This window comes from Crinia signifera, chromosome 11 (assembly GCF_055691185.1).
Source record: "Crinia signifera chromosome 11, ASM5569118v1, whole genome shotgun sequence".
In the NCBI taxonomy this organism is placed as follows: domain Eukaryota; kingdom Metazoa; phylum Chordata; class Amphibia; order Anura; family Myobatrachidae; genus Crinia; species Crinia signifera.
The window spans coordinates 1,100,614-1,122,636 of record NC_139227.1 but is presented as its reverse complement, the minus strand read 5'-3'; the positions used below and the strand labels follow the sequence as shown (position 1 = coordinate 1,122,636).

General features: G+C 47.5%; 1 protein-coding gene across 5 annotated transcripts in view; it reads left to right on the top strand.

Annotated features, from left to right (window-relative positions):
• RASGRP2 (RAS guanyl releasing protein 2) overlaps window positions 1–22,023 on the top strand; it is a 151,193-nt gene that overhangs the window by 112,341 nt on the left and 16,829 nt on the right. For all 5 annotated transcript variants that reach the window (XM_083164806.1, XM_083164805.1, XM_083164807.1 and 2 more), the window contains exon 15: window positions 1,682–1,840. In XM_083164806.1, the coding sequence (XP_083020932.1) occupies window positions 1,682–1,840 (159 nt within the window). The remainder of the gene's footprint in view (window positions 1–1,681; window positions 1,841–22,023) is intronic.

The following is a 22,023-nucleotide window of genomic DNA, read 5'->3' as shown; positions in this document are numbered from 1 at the left end:
GCATGCGCAGAACTCCCCCGTGGTCAGTGGGTCAACACTAACCACGCATGTGCAGAACTCCCCCGTGGTCAGTGGGTCAGCACTAACCACACATGCGCAGAACTCCCCCGTGGTCAGTGGGTCAGCACTAACCACACATGTGCAGAACTCCCCCGTGGTCAGTGGGTCAGCACTAACCACGCATGCGCAGAACTCCCCCGTGGTCAGTGGGTCAGCCCTAACCACGCATGCGCAGAACTCCCCCGTGGTCAGTGGGTCAGCACTAACCACACATGCGCAGAACTCCCCCCGTGGTCAGTGGGTCAGCCCTAACCACGCATGCGCAGAACTCCCCCGTGGTCAGTGGGTCAGCACTAACCACACATGCGCAGAACTCCCCCCGTGGTCAGTGGGTCAGCACTAACCACACATGCGCAGAACTCCCCCGTGGTCAGTGGGTCAGCACTAACCACACATGTGCAGAATTCCCCTGGCACCTGGCTCAGCATAACACCGGTAGGATTGCATATTGCAGATATTTCTCCTCTTCCATCCTGTGCATGGAAGCCTACATACATTATCTACTGCGAACCTTATAGCATCCCTTCACTTATATCTCTGTTACTGCCAACACGCCATCATCACATCATACTGTAATTCCCATGGCTGCACACAGTGACATTCTTGTTGCTTCTTGCATACAACACTAGCAAGATATTATTATCTTAACTATTGCAATTCCCTTCTACTTGATTTAACCTCTCTGCAGATCCTCATCCACAGGTCTTTACTAATTATCTCTCATTTCTCCTACCATTACTCTGCTGTGTGACTCAGGGCTCTTCACATTTCTGCGTGTTTAACTCCATATTTTAATGCTGACTGTCAGACTGTATTAGAGTCATATTATCATTATTATTATTAAATTTTCATGTAATGTTTTCAGTCGCATGTTGACTATAGTACGGTGTACACACTGGGCTGGTTCTAGAGTGAATATTGTCAACTATATCAGTGGTGCTGACCAATATCAGTGTGTACGCCCAATATCAGTCAGTGACATCACCCGCCCCCCGCTCCCCACTCCGTGCATGCAGTTACTGACAATATTGTCGGATTTAGCTGCATGTACAGACGAAGGGGGGGGGGGCACATGCTTCGTTAATGACATTGACTGTACACACTGGGTGATAAGGACATTGTTATATGGACATCGTCCATATCATTAACCATATATATCACCTAGTGTAAGACGATTGCCAGTATGATCCTATAGGGGCTGATTCAACGTTCCATCATAACCTCATGCAGTGATGTTCCGTGGAATATTACCGGTTAGAATACAATAGATATAGCAGCAAAAACTTGCATCACCCCATCATTGGTGCAAGAGGTCCTCCTGGAAACGACCACGTCTGCATGCATGCACAACTTAGGCAGCAGTGTCACCAGCACACCAAGCGCACCATAGTCAAACTTCACAAACATGCCACCCCCCCCCCCGCTTCCTGCTTGGTACTACTCATACATGCCCTTCAGCCACAAGGACATACAACTCGGCATCGCCTCTGGCTCCCTCTGCCCGGCTACGGAGCACGTAGAATACTGACTTCACCTCAGTCCTTATGTGATGATTGTGAGAATATAGAAGTTCACCTGAGACAATTACTGAGCTACCCTTTTGTTATGGCTTTGTCTGCAGCCTGTGGGGTTACCTGTCACAAGCACTGTAAAGACCGACTCTCAGTTGAGTGCAAGAAAAGGTCTAAAAGTATCTGTGAAAGACGAGAAAGTTCACACCAGGGGCGCCATTTTTCATTTACCCTTCCAAGATCCTTCAAGCGATCTTCCTTACCACAAGGTACCTTTTATCATTTGTTTTACACTTTATTATGTGTACACTATGTCTGCCTCCCATTGTCTCCTATCCCTACTGTCTTTCCTACCTTGTCTCTTAAATCATGACTGCGTATTAGGTCTTATTCCATTCCAACCTTCCTTCCTTGCTTCTGTGGAACCATCAGTGCAACCTGTTTAGCAATAATAGGAAATGTTTAAATTCTAAAATAGAAAGTGGATGCAGAAAGCCGTCTCTAACAGGCCGCAATGTGGCCTATGCAGAAGTAAGAAGTTGGAAGGAAGAAAGTAGTTCTCATAAAGGTTATAGCTCAGGGGTGGCCAGCCAATCAAAGGCAATGAGCCCAAAAATATATTATAGTAAGAACAAGAGCCATTTCCATGCCCACAAGTCCACTCCCCATTTTAAATGTTTTGTGGCCTAGCTACATGCGGCACATTTATGCCATAGAAAAAATCTTGTTTAAGCACTACAAAATGCCAAATGAGACCTTACTATAGTATTCTAGCAGGATTCAATTGCACGCTAAGCCTACAGCTCAATCCATACCCCTCACTACTGATTAAAATAACTTACAAGCCTAGGAAGAAAGCTGGACCAATAGGGCAAAGCACTGGAGAGAGCAGCATACACACACCCCTGAGGAGCTGAAATATAGATGGCCACCAAAGGGTCCTCCCTGGTATCTCATTTTAGAATTTCGTCCAAGCAAAAGGGCTGGACTTGCCAAGGTGGTAAAGCATAACACAAGAGAACTCAGCGGTGTGTCAGCATAGCGGGGGGATTTGTAGAAGAGCTAAAAATGCTCCTCAGGGAACAGAGACATCAGTGGAGTGTCAGCAGTGGGAGCAGCTGGAAGAGCTGACATCCTCAGGGATCAGAGACATCAGTGGAATGTCAGCAGTGGGAGCAGCTGGAAGAGCTGACATCCTCAGGTAACAGAGACATCAGTGGAGTGTCAGCATGGTGGAGGGCAACTGGAAGAGCTGACATCCTCAGGGAACAGAGACATCAGTGGAGTGTCAGCAGTGGGAGCAGCTGGAAGAGCTGACATCCTCAGGGAACAGAGACATCAGTGGAGTGTCAGCAGTGGGAGCAGGTGGAACAGCTGACATCCTCAGGGAACAGAGACATCAGTGGAGTGTCAGCAGTGGGAGCAGCTGGAAGAGCTGACATCCTCAGGGAACAGAGACATCAGTGGAATGTCAGCAGTGTGAGCAGCTGGAAGAGCTGACATCCTCAGGGAACAGAGACATCAGTGGAATGTCAGCAGTGGAAGCAGCTGGAGGAGCTGACATCCTCAGGGATCAGAGACATCAGTGGAATGTCAGCAGTGCGAGCATCTGGAAGAGCTGATATCGTCAGGGAACAGAGACATCAGTGGAGTGCAGAGCCGGCCCTAGCCTAAATGACGCCCTAGGCAAGATTTTGGCTGGTGCCCCCTAGCACCGCCACTAGTTCCGCCTCTGACCCTGCTTCCCTTTCCCAGCACCATCAACCCTCATCATAGCAGTCATCATTTTGGTGCTCCTACCAGCAATATTTTAAATAGAAACAGTGCACACATTCAGTGCGCAGCCCAAACAGGGGTGTGTTCTTGCTGGGAAGGGGCATGGCCACACAATACTACCCCCAATTCAAATTATGCCACACAGTAGTGCAACTTTATTCACATTATATCATGCGATGGTGTCCCTTATTCACGTTACATCACCCAGTAGTACCACTTTACCTCATGTACATTACTCCTCACATTATTTACATTATACCCTTTTAAGCACCTCCATGGCCACACTGCAACTCAGCACAAAGCAGTGTGTGCTGGGCAGAGGAGAAGAGCTGCAGCTGCTGCTGTCACTTAAGGGGAGGGGGCCCGGGGCCCCCACTGGGCCCTTCCATCAGACTTTGGCCTGGGTAATTTGTACCCTCTACCCCTTTCTCTTGGCACCCCTGATAATACCACACAGTAATGCCCCTTACACATGACACACATTATTAATGTCCTTATAACCATAATGCTCCTTACACATTATGCCAACTTCATACACATGACACACATAATGCCCCTTACACATATGTTGCACATTATTAATGCCCTTATACACATGACACACATAATGCCCATTACACATATGTTGCACATTATTAATGCCATAATACACATGACGAACATAATGCCTGTTACACATATGTTGCACACTATTGCACAACCAACCCACCCGCAGACAGCACTCGCACAGCCGCTAACACTGTGACTTCTGCCTCTGCTTGGATACAGATGTTTCCTCATACATCTTGACTCAATAGGCCATGCAGCTCCTGGCCAGTTCTGCTAACGTTGGGTGCCTTTTTTGCTGAAAATTCGTCTTATTTGCATTGTTATGACCAGCACACACAAGGAGCTTCCGATGATTAAAATGATATGTGGCATGAATATATTCTGTGTGCGACTGTGTCTGTACCTGCATATGTTAGTGATTTCCATGAATACACTAATTCATATGCAGATACAGCCTCACCCACACACAGAGTATAGGCATGCTGCATATCATTTTAATCAGCAGAAGCTGCTGATGCCCCTAGGCATTCCAAATGCCCTAGGCAATTGCCTAGTTTGCCTATGCCTAAGGCCGGCTCTGGTGGAGTGTCAGCAGTGGGAGCAGCTGAAAGAGCTGACATCCTCAGGGATCAGAGACATCAGTGGAGTGTCAGCAGTGGTAGCAGCTGGAAGAGCTGACATCCTCAGGGAACAGAGACATCAGTGGAGTGTCAGCATGGTGGCGGGCAGCTGGAAGAGCTGACAGATGCTGTTAACAGAGACCACACCGATTGTGTGCTACTCCGCTTTGTGCTGGCTTCTGACTGCCGCTTTCCTCCTCTGACTGCCACAGTGGCAGTGCCGCAGGTGTAGAAGCCACATCTCATTAACCCCTTCCTGACGCAGCATGTTTTTGCCTTCCTGACAGAGCCCTTTTTTTCAAATCTGACATGTATCACTTAAGTGGGGATAACTTTTTTTTGCTTTTACTTATCCCAGTGATTTTGAGACTGTTTTCTTGTGACACATTGTACTTCAAGTTAGTGGTAAATTTGGGTCGATACAGTCTGTGTTTTTTTGTGAAAAATACCAAAATGTCGTCAAAAAATGGAAAATTTAGCAATTTTCAAAATGTTAAATTTTCTGCTTGTGAGACAAATAATCATACCACTCAAAATAGTTAATAACTAACATAGACCATATGTCTACTTTATGTTTCCATCATTATTTCAACATCCTTTTAATTTTTTTGGACACTAGGAGGCTTAAAATATGAATAGCAAATTCTCAAATTTTCAAGAAAATTTCAAACACTGATTTTTTTTAGGGACCAGTTCAGTTCTGATGTGACTTTGAGGGACTTGTATGTGAGACACCCCCATAAATGATGCCATTTCAAAAACTGCACCCCTCACAGTATTCAAAACAGCATTTTGGAAGTTTGTTAACCCTTTAGGTGTTTCACAGGAATTAAAACAAAGTGTAGGTGAAATTTCAAAATTTCATTTTTTTTTGCAGATTTGCAATTTTAATACATTTTTCTAAGGAACACAGTAGATTTTACTAGAGAAATGTGACTAAAAATTGATTCCCCCAATTCTTTTGTTTTCATAAATATCCTATATGTGGCCCTAGTGTGCACGTTGACCAAACCACAGGCTTCATAATAGAAGGAGCACCTACTTGATTTTGGAGCCTCCTTTTTATGAGATTATTTTTTAGGCACCATGTAGGTTTCTAGGCACCATAAGATGCTAAAAGTTAGGAACCCCCCCACAAGTGACCCCATTTTGCAAGTGATTTTTGGATTTTGCAGCTCAGATTCTGGTGGAATGTTGGTGGGTGCTATGTCGCATTAGCAAGACCCCCGAAGCACCAATACAGTGGAACCCCCCCCACAAGTGACCCCATTTTGCAAACTACACCCCTCAGTGAATTCATCTAGGGGTATAGTGTACATTTCAAACCCCCAGGGGTTTCACCAATTTTGATACAACTGGGCTGTGCAAATGAAAAATTAAATTTTTTACACAAAAATGCAGTTCTGGCTCCAAATTTTTCATTTTCACAAGGAATGAAGGAGACAAAGCACCCCAAAATCTGTGCCCCAATTTCTCCCGAGTATGGCAATGCCTCATATGTGACCAAAAAATACCAGTTGGGTGCATGGCAGGACTCAGAAGGGAAGGAGTGATTTTTGGATTTTGCAGCTCAGATTCTGGTGGAATGAATGGTGGGTGCTATGTGGCATTAGCAAGACCCCCGAAGCACGGTGAAACGATGAACCTAATAATCCATAGATTTGTGGTATATTTTAAAACACTCCTTTATACATAGGCCGGGTTTGTCGGGGCAAGTTTCACAGTGGAAAATAGTATCCTTTCTTATTCCCTTTTTATAGCAAACTTTGCACCTTTTTTGTGTCCTGCCCTTTCTTGCAGTGGAGGGGATTTCGTTAGGAAAATGCTGCCCTGGTACAATACGGGGGCCAGTACTAGAAGTACTGGGGCCCTCTGCCTGCTGGTTCCCAAATATTAGGCCCTTTATGACTTCCTCTTGAAAGTGCATAAATGTCCCCCTCTGGCTGGTAGAACGGAATAGCACGTAAGCGTTATACAGTGCCATCTGGATGATATACACGGCCAGCTTCTTGTACCAGATTTTTGTTTTCCGCAGGGGACTGTACGGCTTCAGTACCTGATCTGAAAGATCCACTCCGCCCATGTACTTATTGTAATCTAGGATACAATTAGGTTTTGAGGTGTGGGTACTGGTACCTCGTACAGGGATGGAGGTGGTACTGTCTCCATGAATTGTTGTCAGTATAAGGACATCCCTCTTGTCCTTATATTTGACCAACAACATATTTTCGGTGCATATTCCCCTGCTTTCACCCCTTCTCAGTAATTGGGCAACGTGCGTTTTTGGGAGGCCTCTTTGGTTCTTGCGCACAGTACCGCAAGCTGCTGTACCTCTTGAACCAAGGGCCTTAAACAGGGGGATGCTAGTGTAAAAGTTATCCACATAGGTGATAACCTTTATCCAGGAAGGGGTGCACTAAATCCCAGACAATTTTTCCACTAACACCTATGAGGGAGGGGGGGCATTCTGGCGGTTCAATTCTTGAATCCTTCCCTTCATATACCCTAAACCTGTGGGTGTACCCTGAGGTGCTTTCACACAGTTTATACATTTTTATGCCATACCTTGCCCTCTTACTGGGAAGGTACTGGCGGAATTTAACCCTTCCTTTAAAATGTATAAGGGACTCGTCGATACAAATAAATTTTTCAGGGATGTACATCTCTGCAAATTTGGCACTGAAATGATCAATGACCGGCCTGACTTTGAATAGCCGGTCAAAGGTGGGATCATCTCTGGGTGGGCACTGTGCATTATCGGTGTAATGTAAAAATTTAAGGATTGTCTCAAAACGAGTCCGAGTCATGGCCAAACGGTAAAATGGGGTGCTGTACAGAACATCTGTACTCCAATATTGCCTAATTTCTGGCTTTTTTACTATGCCCATATGTAACACCAGACCCCAAAACGTCATCATCTCTACTGCATCTACAGGGGTCCACCTAGCAAATCATGACGTGGGGTTTTGAGCAATAAACTGCTGGGCATATAAATTACTTTGGTCCACCATTAAATTTATAAAATCATCAGAGAAAAATAATATGAAAAAGTCAATTTCTCTGAGACCTGTTGAATCAAATTGGATTCCTGGGATGGCCAAAAACTCAGGAACCTGGGGCTCAAAATTGTCTGGTGGTGGGGTCCATACGGGATCAATCATTTGGGGGGGGGTCTCAGCTGCTCTACGGGGGCGTCTTTGAGGGGGTCCCTCATCACTAGAGGAGGAAGAGGAGCTTAAGACGAATCCTTCAAATTCCCCGCTTGCATCACTGGCTGTGTCAGAGTCAGAGGCAAGCATGGCATATGCCTCCTCCGCTGAATACATTCTTCTGGATGACTGGGATGACATTTGGGATGCCATTTTTATTTTTGTGTTTCTGTAAGTGTAATGTTTCAACACGTGTATAGTGTAGGGGGGGTACAAACTTTATTTCAACACGGGGGGTATTTAGTGTGTAGTGTGTATGTAGTGCAGAAAAAAAAAATACTTTATACAGGAATTTGATCCCAATAAAAAAAAAAAGGTCCTGCGCCAAAAATTGAGCACAGATGTTGGTCAGTAACGTCCGTCACTGAACAGCGCTCAAAGGCAACAGGACACCCACAAAAGCAACGTGGGTGTAAAAACAATTTAAAAAAATAAATAAATACCACAGCACTCTCCAAAAAAAAAACAATTTAAAAAAAACTGCAGAAAAAAAATTATATCAACCCTGTGCCAAAAATGCTGTTCAGTGATGTACGTCACTGATCAGCGGCCACAGGACACCCACAAAAGCAACGTGGGTGTAATAAACCACAGCACTCTCCAAAAAAAAAAAAACAATTTAAAAAAACTGCAGAAAAAAAATTATATCAACCCTGTGCCAAAAATGCTGTTCAGTGATGTACGCCACTGATCAGCGGCCACAGGACACCCACAAAAGCACCCACAAAAGCAACGTGGGTGTAAAAACAAAACCCCAATGCAATCCCCCCCCCAAAAAAAACTGCAGATCAGTGATGCAGTGATGCGACACTGATTAGCAGTGAGGGGCAGCAGGCAGACAACTGTGGGTGCAACCTGACAGGGTATATATATAAAAAAAAAAACCTGGACCCCCAAAAAGTTGCTGATCAGTTAATTAATTTAAACTGATCAGCACAAAAGGGGGGGCAGCAGTCAGTTGCACAGGCAGCACAACCTTTGGTGCAACTGACAGGTATATATATATATATATATAAAAAAAAAAAAACCCAAAAGTTGCTGATCAGCACAGATATACTGATCAGCACAAAAGGGGTGCAGCAGACACAAAATATAGCACTCTCTATCACTCTCTGTCACTATCTCTCACGATCTGTGACTCTATGACACTGCAGCAGCAGGACACAGGAAGTCACAAGATCCAGGAAGCATCCAGCTGCTGGCAGCACGCTACCAGCGGTGATCAGTGGTGATCAGGTAAGTATCAGGCAAGGTTCAGGTATGTATATCACGACAGAGTGGCCGGTGACCGCTCTGCACGCAATTCCAGACCGGAATGGCGTCTGCAGCGCAGTCACCGTTAGTTTAAATGACGCGCCTTGGCTGTGATTGGTCCGTCGGTCCGACAAACCAATCACAGCCTTGGGGGCAGGTGGGGTGAGGTGGGGTGAGGTGTGGTCATCACCGGTGACCCCCTCATGCCCCCCTCACACCCGGCGGTGATTGACACCTGTGTTACCGAGCGTCTGATTCACCGGTAACACAGGAAAACGCTGCGACTAGCTGTTCACATTGAACAGCCAATTACAGCGATCGCCGACGGGGGGGAGGCATCGCCACCCCCCCTGGGCATGCAGGGACATGTCTGCTGTCAGGGACAGCAGACATGTTTAAACTGTCACCGCGTCTATAGACGCGGGGACAGTTTAAAGTCATGACGTATATATACGTCATGTGTCGGGAAGTACATCCCGGCCATGACGTATATATACGTCAAATGTCGGGAAGGGGTTAAGAAAAGAGCCACGGGTTGGCCACCCCCATTATAGCTACTTATTGCAGGGCATTGGACAGCCAGGCGTTATTACCAGGGATGTGCAGTGAGGTAAATGACTCGAGTCCCTGGCAAGTACCAGAGCCAGATTTGCACACAATATATGAGCCATGGGGTACATACTGTACCAGCATTATACACATGTGCAGCAGTATACACTGCTGGAGATTAGCTGAGTTTTTATAAGATATGTGCATAAAATGGAGCCTCACCTGCCATAGACATTTTACTCCAAAGTTTAGTCCAAATATTAGCATAATAAAAATAAGATTCTTTTTATATATTATTAGTATTTTTGACATACTTTATAAATTCAAACCGCCGGCATATACGCTAGTACAGTATGACAGGAAAGGCTGTGCCTCACCTCACCGCATGTTGGTTGTTACAATAATTACTCCTGTTGCTGTAAGTTTCTACCTGTCATCAAAGATGTCTGCAATGCCTTGAAGGAAGTAAAAAAACAACAACAAAAAACAATAGAAAAACAGGTGCTGGGGTAAAACTGTGCCCAGCTAATAATAATAACAACTAAATGGTACAACTGCAGATGAACTCAAACAGTGGGGTGCTGGTCTCCATAAATAAAATATACAAAATAGAAAGAGGGAGGACAAGGACTATTCTAGGATAAATACATTTTTTACTGAGGTAATGAAATGTAGAAGTTAATGCATATGTCCATGTTCTGTACAAACCTATGAATGTATGTATATATTGCCGTATTCATGTTCAGTAGCAGATTCTGCTAAATGGGATGGGATGGCAATCAAGCATGCAGTACCAAGCATGCAGTACCAAGCTACTGCTTCCTATCCCATGCTGGGCCTGTCCAATGCAGAGCAAGGCCGTCCATCAATCTAAGGTCCACCTAGTGATGCCATCAGAGTCTAATTGGGATCACATTACTAGAATCGCAGTGATCGTAGCAATTGCAGCGATTAGAATAGATCCCAACCTGCGCAGCCTGGCTGTGACGTTAGGGACACTGCTGCCATGGTTCCTGTTGCAGCCATTGTGTGTGATGTCAGACAGCCTCCCCAAAAAACACACCTGCATAATCTGGACCACTCTCAGAAAATGCTGTGATGGACCCCCCCCCCCCCCCTTCCCTGATGCCAGCTGCTGTCACTCAAAGTGCAATTGCATCCTTCCGGGATGTGGTCGCAATTTGAAGTCTGTAAATGCATGTTACAGTCATACCTTATTGAATAAGGGCCATAGAGCATTGGTGCAGTGTGTAAACACGGGGACTCAGATGAAGACTTTTGGTGATTTATTTTGTACATCAAGTCACAGCATAGCAGGTTCAATCCATATGCAGTCAGTTGGTATTACAGGCAGTAGCATACAGGCACTCAGCATAGCAGACTATTGAAAGGCTCCAATGGTCCCTACCATAAAACTATCAGTTGGGTAGCTAATCCACCATAAAGAGCAAGGTGACTCTGCCCTGGAAACCCTTATATCAGGAAATCCCAGATGCTGCTGATTACACGCTTTGGATTCTTCTACTGCTACCAAAACCTGGTCTGGATCCTCCACATTACGTTCATCAACCACCCTGGTGAAGCTACACAATTTTTAGGTGAGCTCTCAGCCTCACCCAGCCCTACTTGTCATCCGCCTGGGTACACAGCCCTCCACCACTTTCCAGAGGTCAACCACCTCCCTTCTTTATCCTCCCTTAGGGTTGCTTGGAGGATCAGGACCTACTAATAGAGGACGATGCCTCACCTCAAACCTTAATGGCTGCAAGGCTAAAAATGGGTCACACGAGCATTCACCTCTTTGTTTGTATGCATCCACTGTAAGGGTGCATGGTCTGTGACCAACAAAAACTCTTGCTCCAATAAATAATACATAAATGACTCAACTGCCCACTTAATGGCCAAGCACTGCTGCTCAACAGTTGAGGACTTGCGCTCTCTGGACAATAATTTATGGCTAAGATGAACTTCTCTCCATCCACCTCTTGGGAGAGGATTGCTCCCGGAGGCATCCGTCCCAGAGGCATCCGTCTGTAGCACAAATTGGGGCAGATGTACTAAGCCTTAAAAAGAGATAAATGCAAGTGTGATAAGGAGAGCTAAATATCCAGCCAATCACCTGCCAACTGCCATGTTACAGGCTGTGTTTAAAAAAAGTCAGTAAGGAGCTGATTGGCTGGATGTTTATCTCTCCTTATCACACTTGAATTTATCTCTTGTTAAGGCTTAATACATCTGCCCCAATGTTTTCTAAAGTCAGGAGCTTGAATGACAGGCTTGGTACACAAAGGTAATCTTAAATCCTGCCAAGCAGTTTCCACTGGTCTAGACCACATTATCTTGTCTGGGGACCATTTGGAGACTTGTCTGGTCATCAGGATTTCTCCAATCATGATTGGCTAGTGGGTGGGCCTAACTCCCGGTCTGTGGGTGGAGCCACAGATGTAAACACAGAGTTCCAGGGGTCCCAGAGAAGCGCTGAAGCCGGCAGTTGAGTGTGTTTTCTTTCAACATCAACCCCACATGGATTCTACTGGACAAGGGGACCAAACTACTATCAACATAGGTAGGTATCTGTATGAATGAGCTCCGTATTTATTTCTCTGGTGTGTGTGTGTATTTATTTAACTATTTGTACTGCTGTGGAACTACAAGTTGGGCCCTTTAATGCCCCACATGCTGGGACTTGTGGTTCTCCAAGTCCCCGCATGTGGTGCAGGCTTGCTGGGACTTGTTCCACAACAATGCACAATAGTTTCTTCTACTTTTACACATTTATCAGCCCAATGCCCACCACCCAGGGGCATCAGAGACAGCCCCGGGCTTCAGCATGGGCCAGGAAATACTAGAGGGAGGGGACCCCTTCTTATGGGGTTTCCCAGTTCCCCAGGATCCCTGCCCATGCTGACGGTCAGGGGGTAAATGCTTTGGCCGAGGGGGACTTTTTTAAAAAGTCTCCCCCCAGCTGTGACATTACCCTGCTGACTGGTTGGGCCCGGTGCTGGTTCTTGAAATACGGGGGACCCTTATTCATTTTGTCCCCTGTATTTTGGGAACAAGGACCGGCCCTTGTGCCTGGTGCTGCTTTTATAAAGTTAATAAAATAAAGCAACATAAGTGATTTTTACCAGATGGTCATAGTAGTCCAGAATGTGGATAGCTGGTTGCCACAAAATGTTCTTGTCGGGATGTCCGGTAGACATGGGTGATTAGCTGGAATGGCACTGCTGAATAGGGTCTCTGTAAGTATTTACACTGGAGTGTTTCCATAGGAGAAATAGCTTGTCCTTTACCCAGTACATATGGCTGCAGGATAGCGATCCTCAGGAAATTGGGTGTCAAGGATAGGGGGGTTCAGCTTTACGCCTTTCTCTGGGTTAAGCCTTCCAGCTTCATCAGGAGCAGAAGGACCCACTCGCAGACAGACAGGTCTGTCCTGCACAATTCCTATCAGTGGTGTAAGTTCATACCAGGTGCCTGGAGGCGACATAGATGGTAGTGCCCCCCCTCCCACCCCCACACACACAGCATTGGTGACGCCCAGATAATGCAGACAGCCTTGGGTACGGTTGGCCGCTGCAGCAGCCGCAGCAGCCGCAGCAGCCACAGCAATAAAGTACCTTGGAGCCTCTGCTGCATAAGTAAGGGCACGGGGCCTGCCCTGGCGCTGTATTTAGCACTGCCACCGGGCCAACCACCTTGAAATACAGACCTAATAAGCGGAACATCGTGAGGCAATGGAGCCAGTGCCCCCTTTAAGGCTGGTGGGAAAACCCGATCGTGAAGGTCGGGGGGGGGGGGGGGGGGTTCGGGGCCTCAGATCTCGGAGATCCGAGCCCCCTCATCCCTAAACCATAGTAACTGCATCATATATATATAAGAAGGCCATGCACATAGGTTTTGGTGAAAGGCAATAGGACTTACGCACACTGATGTGATCTCGGTTGTACATATACAATGCATTAATTATCTAGCATTATTTTACATCTTGTGGTTAGAGATAATGTTTATTATATTTTAGCCATCATATATATATGCTTGCTGATTCACTTTGATCATATGTAATGTTTTGTTTTTTTAATTCTGTAATTTTTATTGATTTTTACAAAGTAAAAGAACCCGCTAACAGGGAGACACTTCAATATACATATGGTTTACGACAGTTGTATGGCATAGTACATCATGAGATCAGAACATTTTACAACATAAAATTACAGGATATACATAGCACTTCCCGTATATGATATTGTATCAGAAATACCTGAAGGCGCCATTCGGGTAAATATCAAGTATAGTAGAACAGGAGTACATGTGGTGCAGACGTGCCATAGTTACCGTACGAGTCACTCCTCACAAAATGTCTACATACCAAATCAGAGAAAATGATCTAGAATATTGGTATTTGAGTGTCAATATCCCAAAGCAAAAATAGAAACCCCTATTAAAGCAACCCATCCATTAACCCCCCATCCTGTATGACCTATCCCCAACGCAGGTATACTTGGATCCCTAAACTTCTTACCCCCCTCCCATTAACACTAAATATCTAACCCCCCCCCCGCCCAACCATATATACCTATGGGGACAAAAGACTAATGACCCCTGACTAGGGTGTAACTGGCTCTCCCTCCACAAGGATATATAAGTAGACATTCACAGAGTATTCCGTTTAGGGTCAACTAAGGAGAAGAAAGATCTTCAACAGCAGCCATAAAAATTGAACAAAAACATAATTAAGCAGAACTTTCACAATAGTAAAGTAAATTAGAATATCAGTCCGGCCGTCCCAGTGTATCCCAACAGGACATAGGTAGGGTAAGAGTCCCAAGTAGAGGTAGAACAACATCACGGATCATAACGTTAGGGGTGCTGCTACCAAACTCCAATCCATCCAGCTTAAGGAGAAATGTCATCATTGGGAACGGAGTGTCTGCAAGATAATGTTAAGGCATATATAGAAGCGATAAGACTGTAGTTGGGATATAACCGCAGAGATGCGTATGTTCACGATGTGGATGGGCACAGAAATTGTAACCATATTAAGGTCACACACAGGAGACATAGTGAGCTCAGCTTTGGATTTCATATAGGCGGATACAGAAAAACAAGTATCTGCCAATAGTCCTACAAGGTCTGCAGGTTTCATAAGAGCACTGTAGGTAGGCAGCATGTCCTCATCCCTGAGGTGTAGGAGATGGAGGGTGCAGTGGACTCTACGTGTTCAGGATATATAGATACGATTTGAGTGTAACGAACAGACCTAGCAATATTAACCCCCTCATCACCTTCCACAGCGGGGAGGGGACAGGATATTTCCAAATGTGCTATTGCAGGTGCAGGAGCATCATGGCCATAGGAATTGGGTATAGCAACATTTACTACTTCACCACATTTTTCAGTGGCCCATGGAGACACAGCCAGATGTATTGCTTCAAGACCACGCATGATACTATGAGTGGAGGCTTGAAAATACAGATCGTGCAGAGGAGCACAGTACAATAGCATCAATCCAATTAAAGGGAGAATGACCAGCAATATGGAACAGCTAGCACCAAACCCTCCGGTATGGAGAGGATACAAGTGACTGCTGGGATTTAGAGGAGGGGAGGAAAGTGAGCAGGACCACGGCTCCAGTCACAACCTGTATTCCCCGCAGGATCACCAAATTAAGGAGCTCCAAAATGGCCGCCGCCACACCAGGAGCGCTACTACAAGCGGGCCAGACAATGGGGAGCCGCCGGGAGGGGTTCGTCCGGACCACCACAATTATTATTATTATTATTATTATTATAATTTTATTTATAAGGCGCCACAAGTGTTTCGCAGCGCCGTACAAAGGAACAATACAGGGAGACAAAACTTGGCATAACATTGAATAAATAACAAAAATACAGTACAAATAAAGAGCACCACAGTTCAATACACATTACAGCTTAAATGTAAGTAGTGAGGACCCAATCAACATACAACTAGAGGCTTGAGGCCAATGATGGAGATGAGTATGAAGATGGTCACTGAGTGTTGGAGTAAAGGAGAGCTGTGAGTGAAATGTGAAGAGAAGTGGGCTTTGACAACAGGAGGGAAGAGGGCCCTACTCGGAGGAGCTTACAATCTAGTAGGAAGGGGAGACAGACAGATTACAAGAGGTGCAAGCGAGGGGGTGGTGGTTAGATAGCAGGATGTAAACAGGCAAGGGGTCGGAGAACCAGCTGGTTTATGCAGTGGAAGGGTACGCTTTGATGAATAGACACAACACAGCAGAGTTCGTCCTGCAGAAAGCGCAGCAGCACAATCAGAAAGCGACCGGAGCCATTCAGCTCAGCCCAGCTCGCAGTGGTGACAGGGCTCTCAGCCCATGGATTACGCCGGTTCACAGAAAGGCAGAGAGGAGATAGATTGGGCTTGTTGCTGCAGGGGAAGCTGAAGAAGATATCTAGGTCTTGTAGCTCAGGTAGGAAGGATATACAGTCCAAAATAAAGATATTTAGTCGGATCTTAGGCGGGAGAGCCAGAAAGCACGTCTTCCCCTAGTCACTCCAGGCCACGCCCCCCTGATCATATTTCATGTTTGACTATTTTCTTTATACAATTGTATCTAGGTTGTAATATATTTCTATATACTTTATTCCATGCACTTTACGTTTCACTTGCTGCATCTTTACGGTCTCTTTACCCAGTGCATGACCCAAATGTACTAAACTCCTTTAGCACTTGCTGCCATCACTGCAGTATAATACCAAAAATATTTAACAGCAGAGAAATTGTTGCATCAGCATGGCTATTGAATGGCAAGCTAGTTAAAAGGCTGCTTATAATAATAATAATAATAATAATAATAAGCTTACTTATTTTGTACGTTTTCTTCCCGTCACATCCAGACACCTCACCATGGATACGTGAAGTAGCGAGCACAGGAATAGGAGAAAAAACACTTCTTTCAAAGCACTGAGTTAATGTTCCAGCCATGCTATTAATGACAGCCTCAGGCTCTAGGCTAAGACCATAAGCTGTCACATGCTCCACTCTCACATCCATTCCTTTTCATCAATGTGTTCCCAGACCCTGTTTTGAAAAACGTCAAAGCTGCCATGCATTAAGACTTCTGAAATGTTTGCAGTAGAGTGGCCACTCACTGTGCTACAACAGTAGGAGAAAAACTGTTTAATGACTTGCACTGATTGCAGTGCACCACAGTCTTATCAGCATGCAAAGCCGCCTTAACCGCCTTATTGGTGCACCACAGTCAGTCCTATCAGCATGCAGGGCCGCCTTAACCGCCTTATTAATGCACAACAGTCTTATCAGCATGCAGGGCCGCCTTAACCGTCTTATTGGTGCACCACAGTCAGTCCTATCAGCATGCAGCGCCGCCTAACCGCCTTATTAATGCACAACAGTCTTATCAGCATGCAGGGCCGCCCTAACCGCCTTATTGGTGCACCACAGTCGTATCAGCATGCTGGGCTGCCTTAACCGCCTCATTGGTGCACCACAGTCTTATCAGCATGCAGGGTCGCCTTAACCGCCTTATTGGTGCACCCCAGTCTTATCAGCATGCAGGGACACCCTAACCGCCTTATCTGTGCACCACAGTCTTATCAGCATGCAAAGCCGCCTTAACCGCCTTATTGGTGCACCACAGTCAGTCTTATCAGCATGCAGGGCCGTCCTAACTGCCTTATTGGTGCACCACAGTCTTATCAGCATGCAGGGCCGCCTTAACCGCCTTATTGGTACACTACAGTCTTATCAGCATGCAGGGCCGCCTTAAAAGCCTTATTGGTGCTCCACAGTCTAATCAGCATGCAGGGCCGCCTTAACCGCCTTATGGGTGCACCACAGTCTTATCAGCATGCAGGGCCGTATTAACCGCCTTATTGGTGCACCACAGTCTTATCAGCATGCAGGGCCGCCCTAACCGCCTTATTGGTGCACCACAGTCTTATCAGCATGTAGGGCCGCCCTAACCGCTTTATGGGTGCACCACAGTCTCATCAGCATGCAGGATCGCCTTAACCGCCTTATTGGTGCACCACAGTCTTATCAGCATGTAGGGCCGCCCTAACCGCCTTATGGGTGCACCACAGTCTTATCAGCATGCAGGATCGCCTTAACCGCCTTATTGGTGCACCACAGTCTTATCAGCATGCAGGATCGCCTTAACCGCCTTATTGGTACACCACAGTCTTATCAGCATGCAGGGCCGCCCTAATCGCCTTATTGGTGCACCACAGTCTTATCAGCATGCAGGGCCGTCCCAATCGCCTTATTGGTGCACCACAGTCTTATCAGCATGCAGGGTCTCCTTAACCGCCTTATTGGTGCACCACAGTCTTATCAGCATGCAGGGCCGCCTTAACCGCCTTATTGGTGCACCACAGTCTTATCAGCATGCAGGGCCGCCTTAACCGCCTTATTGGTGCACCACAGTCTTATCAGCATGCAAAGCCGCCTTAACCGCCTTATTGGTGCACCACAGTCAGTTGTATCAGCAAGTGGGGCCGCCCTAACCGCCTTATTAATGCACAACAGTCTTATCAGCATGCAGGGCCGCCCTAACCGCCTTATTGGTGCACCACAGTCGTATCAGCATGCTGGGCCGCCTTAACCGCCTCATTGGTGCACCACAGTCTTATCAGCATGCAGGGCCACCTTAACCGCCTTATTGGTGCACCACAGTCCTATCAGCACGCAGGGTCGCCTTAACCGCCTTATTGGTGCACCACAGTCTTATCAGCATGCAGGGCCGCCTTAACCGCCTTATTGGTGCACTACAGTCTTATCAGCATGCAGGGCCGCCTTAAAAGCCTTATTGGTGCTCCACAGTCTAATCAGCATGCAGGGCCGCCTTAACCGCCTTATGGGTGCACCACAGTCTTATCAGCATGCAGGGCCGTATTAACCGCCTTATTGGTGCACCACAGTCTTATCAGCATGCAGGGCCGCCCTAACCGCCTTATTGGTGCACCACAGTCTTATCAGCATGTAGGGCCGCCCTAACCGCTTTATGGGTGCACCACAGTCTTATCAGCATGCAGGATCGCCTTAACCGCCTTATTGGTGCACCACAGTCTTATCAGCATGTAGGGCCGCCCTAACCGCCTTATGGGTGCACCACAGTCTTATCAGCATGCAGGATCGCCTTAACCGCCTTATTGGTGCACCACAGTCTTATCAGCATGCAGGATCGCCTTAACCGCCTTATTGGTGCACCACAGTCTTATCAGCATGCAGGGCCGCCCTAATCGCCTTATTGGTGCACCACAGTCTTATCAGCATGCAGGGCCGTCCTAATCGCCTTATTGGTGCACCACAGTCTTATCAGCATGCAGGGTCTCCTTAACCGCCTTATTGGTGCACCACAGTCTTATCAGCATGCAGGGCCGCCTTAACCGCCTTATTGGTGCACCACAGTCTTATCAGCATGCAGGGCCGCCTTAACCGCCTTATTGGTGCACCACAGTCTTATCAGCATGCAAAGCCGCCTTAACCGCCTTATTGGTGCACCACAGTCAGTTGTATCAGCAAGTGGGGCCGCCCTAACCGCCTTATTAATGCACAACAGTCTTATCAGCATGCAGGGCCGCCCTAACCGCCTTATTGGTGCACCACAGTCGTATCAGCATGCTGGGCCGCCTTAACCGCCTCATTGGTGCACCACAGTCTTATCAGCATGCAGGGCCACCTTAACCGCCTTATTGGTGCACCACAGTCCTATCAGCACGCAGGGTCGCCTTAACCGCCTTATTGGTGCACCACAGTCTTATCAGCATGCAGGGCCGCCTTAACCGCCTTATTGGTGCACCCCAGTCTTATCAGCATGCAGGGACACCCTAACCGCCTTATCGGTGCACCACAGTCTTATCAGCATGCAAAGCCGCCCTAACTGCCTTATTGGTGCACCACAGTCTTATCAGCATGCAGGGCCGCCCTAACAGCCTTATTGGTGCACCACAGTCTTATCAGCATGCAGGGCCGCATTAACCGCCTTATTGGTGCACCACAGTCTTATCAGCATGCAGGGCCGCCCTAACCGCCTTATTGGTGCACCACAGTCTTATCAGCATGTAGGGCCACCTTAACCGCCTTATTGGTGCACCACAGTCCTATCAGCATGCAGGATCGCCTTAACCGCCTTATTGGTGCACCACAGTCTTATCAGCATGCAGGGCCGCCCTAATCGCCTTATTGGTGCACCACAGTCAGTTGTATCAGCAAGTGGGGCCGCCCTAACCGCCTTATTAATGCACAACAGTCTTATCAGCATGCAGGGCCGCCCTAACCGCCTTATTGGTGCACCACAGTCGTATCAGCATGCTGGGCCGCCTTAACCGCCTCATTGGTGCACCACAGTCTTATCAGCATGCAGGGCCACCTTAACCGCCTTATTGGTGCACCACAGTCCTATCAGCACGCAGCGTCGCCTTAACCGCCTTATTGGTGCACCACAGTCTTATCAGCATGCAGGGCCACCTTAACCGCCTTATTGGTGCACCACAGTCCTATCAGCACGCAGGGTCGCCTTAACCGCCTTATTGGTGCACCACAGTCTAATCAGCATGCAGGGCCGCCTTAACCGCCTTATTGGTGCACCCCAGTCTTATCAGCATGCAGGGACACCCTAACCGCCTTATCGGTGCACCACAGTCTTATCAGCATGCAAAGCCGCCCTAACTGCCTTATTGGTGCACCACAGTCTTATCAGCATGCAGGGTCGCCTTAACCGCCTTATTGGTGCACTACAGTCTTATAAGCATGCAGGGCCGCCTTAAAAGCCTTATTGGTGCTCCACAGTCTAATCAGCACGCAGGGCCGCCTTAACCGCCTTATTGGGGCACCACAGTCTTATCAGCATGCAGGGCCGCCCTAACCGCCTTAATGGTGCACCACAGTCTTATCAGCATGCAGGGCCGCCTTAACCGCCTTATGGGTGCACCAAAGTCTTATCAGCATGCAGGGCCGTATTAACCGCCTTATTGGTGCACCACAGTCTTATCAGCATGCAGGGCCACCTTAACCGCCTTATTGGTGCACCACAGTCTTATCAGCATGCAGGATCGCCTTAACCGCCTTATTGGTGCACCACAGTCTTATCAGCATGCAAAGCCGCCTTAACCGCCTTATTGGTGCAGCACAGTCTTATCAGCATGCAGGGCCGCCTTAACCGCCTTATTGGTGCACCACAGTCTTATCAGCATGCAAAGCCGCCTTAACCGCCTTATTGGTGCACCACAGTCAGTTGTATCAGCAAGTGGGGCCGCCTTAACCGCCTTATTAATGCACAACAGTCTTATCAGCATGCAGGGCCGCCCTAACCGCCTTATCGGTGCACCACAGTCTTATCAGCATGCAGGGCCACCTTAACCGCCTTATTGGTGCACCACAGTCTTATCAGCATGCAGGATCGCCTTAACCGCCTTATTGGTGCACCACAGTCTTATCAGCATGCAGGGCCGCCTTAACCGCCATATGGGTGCACCACAGTCTTATCAGCATGCAGGATCGCCTTAACCGCCTTATTGGTGCACCACAGTCTTATCAGCATGCTGGGCCGCCCCAATCGCCTTATTGGTGCACCACAGTCTTATCAGCATGCAGGGCCGTCCTAATCGCCTTATTGGTGCACCACAGTCTTATCAGCATGCAGGGTCTCCTTAACCGCCTTATTGGTGCACCACAGTCTTATCAGCATGCAGGGCCGCCTTAACCGCCTTATTGGTGCAGCACAGTCTTATCAGCATGCAGGGCCGCCTTAACCGCCTTATTGGTGCACCACAGTCTTATCAGCATGCAAAGCCGCCTTAACCGCCTTATTGGTGCACCACAGTCAGTTGTATCAGCAAGTGGGGCCGCCCTAACCGCCTTATTAATGCACAACAGTCTTATCAGCATGCAGGGCCGCCCTAACCGCCTTATTGGTGCACCACAGTCGTATCAGCATGCTGGGCCGCCTTAAACGCCTCATTGGTGCACCACAGTCTTATCAGCATGCAGGGCCACCTTAACCGCCTTATTGGTGCACCACAGTCCTATCAGCACGCAGGGTCGCCTTAACCGCCTTATTGGTGCACCCCAGTCTTATCAGCATGCAGGGACACCCTAACCGCCTTATCGGTGCACCACAGTCTTATCAGCATGCAAAGCCGCCCTAACTGCCTTATTGGTGCACCACAGTCTTATCAGCATGCAGGGCCGCCCTAACAGCCTTATTGGTGCACCACAGTCTTATCAGCATGCAGGGTCTCCTTAACCGCCTTATTGGTGCACCACAGTCTTATCAGCACGCAGGGCCGCATTAACCGCCTTATTGGTGCACCACAGTCTTATCAGCATGCAGGGCCGCCCTAACCGCCTTATTGGTGCACCACAGTCTTATCAGCATGTAGGGCCACCTTAACCGCCTTATTGGTGCACCACAGTCTTATCAGCATGCAGGATCGCCTTAACCGCCTTATTGGTGCACCACAGTCTTATCAGCATGCAGGGCCGCCCTAA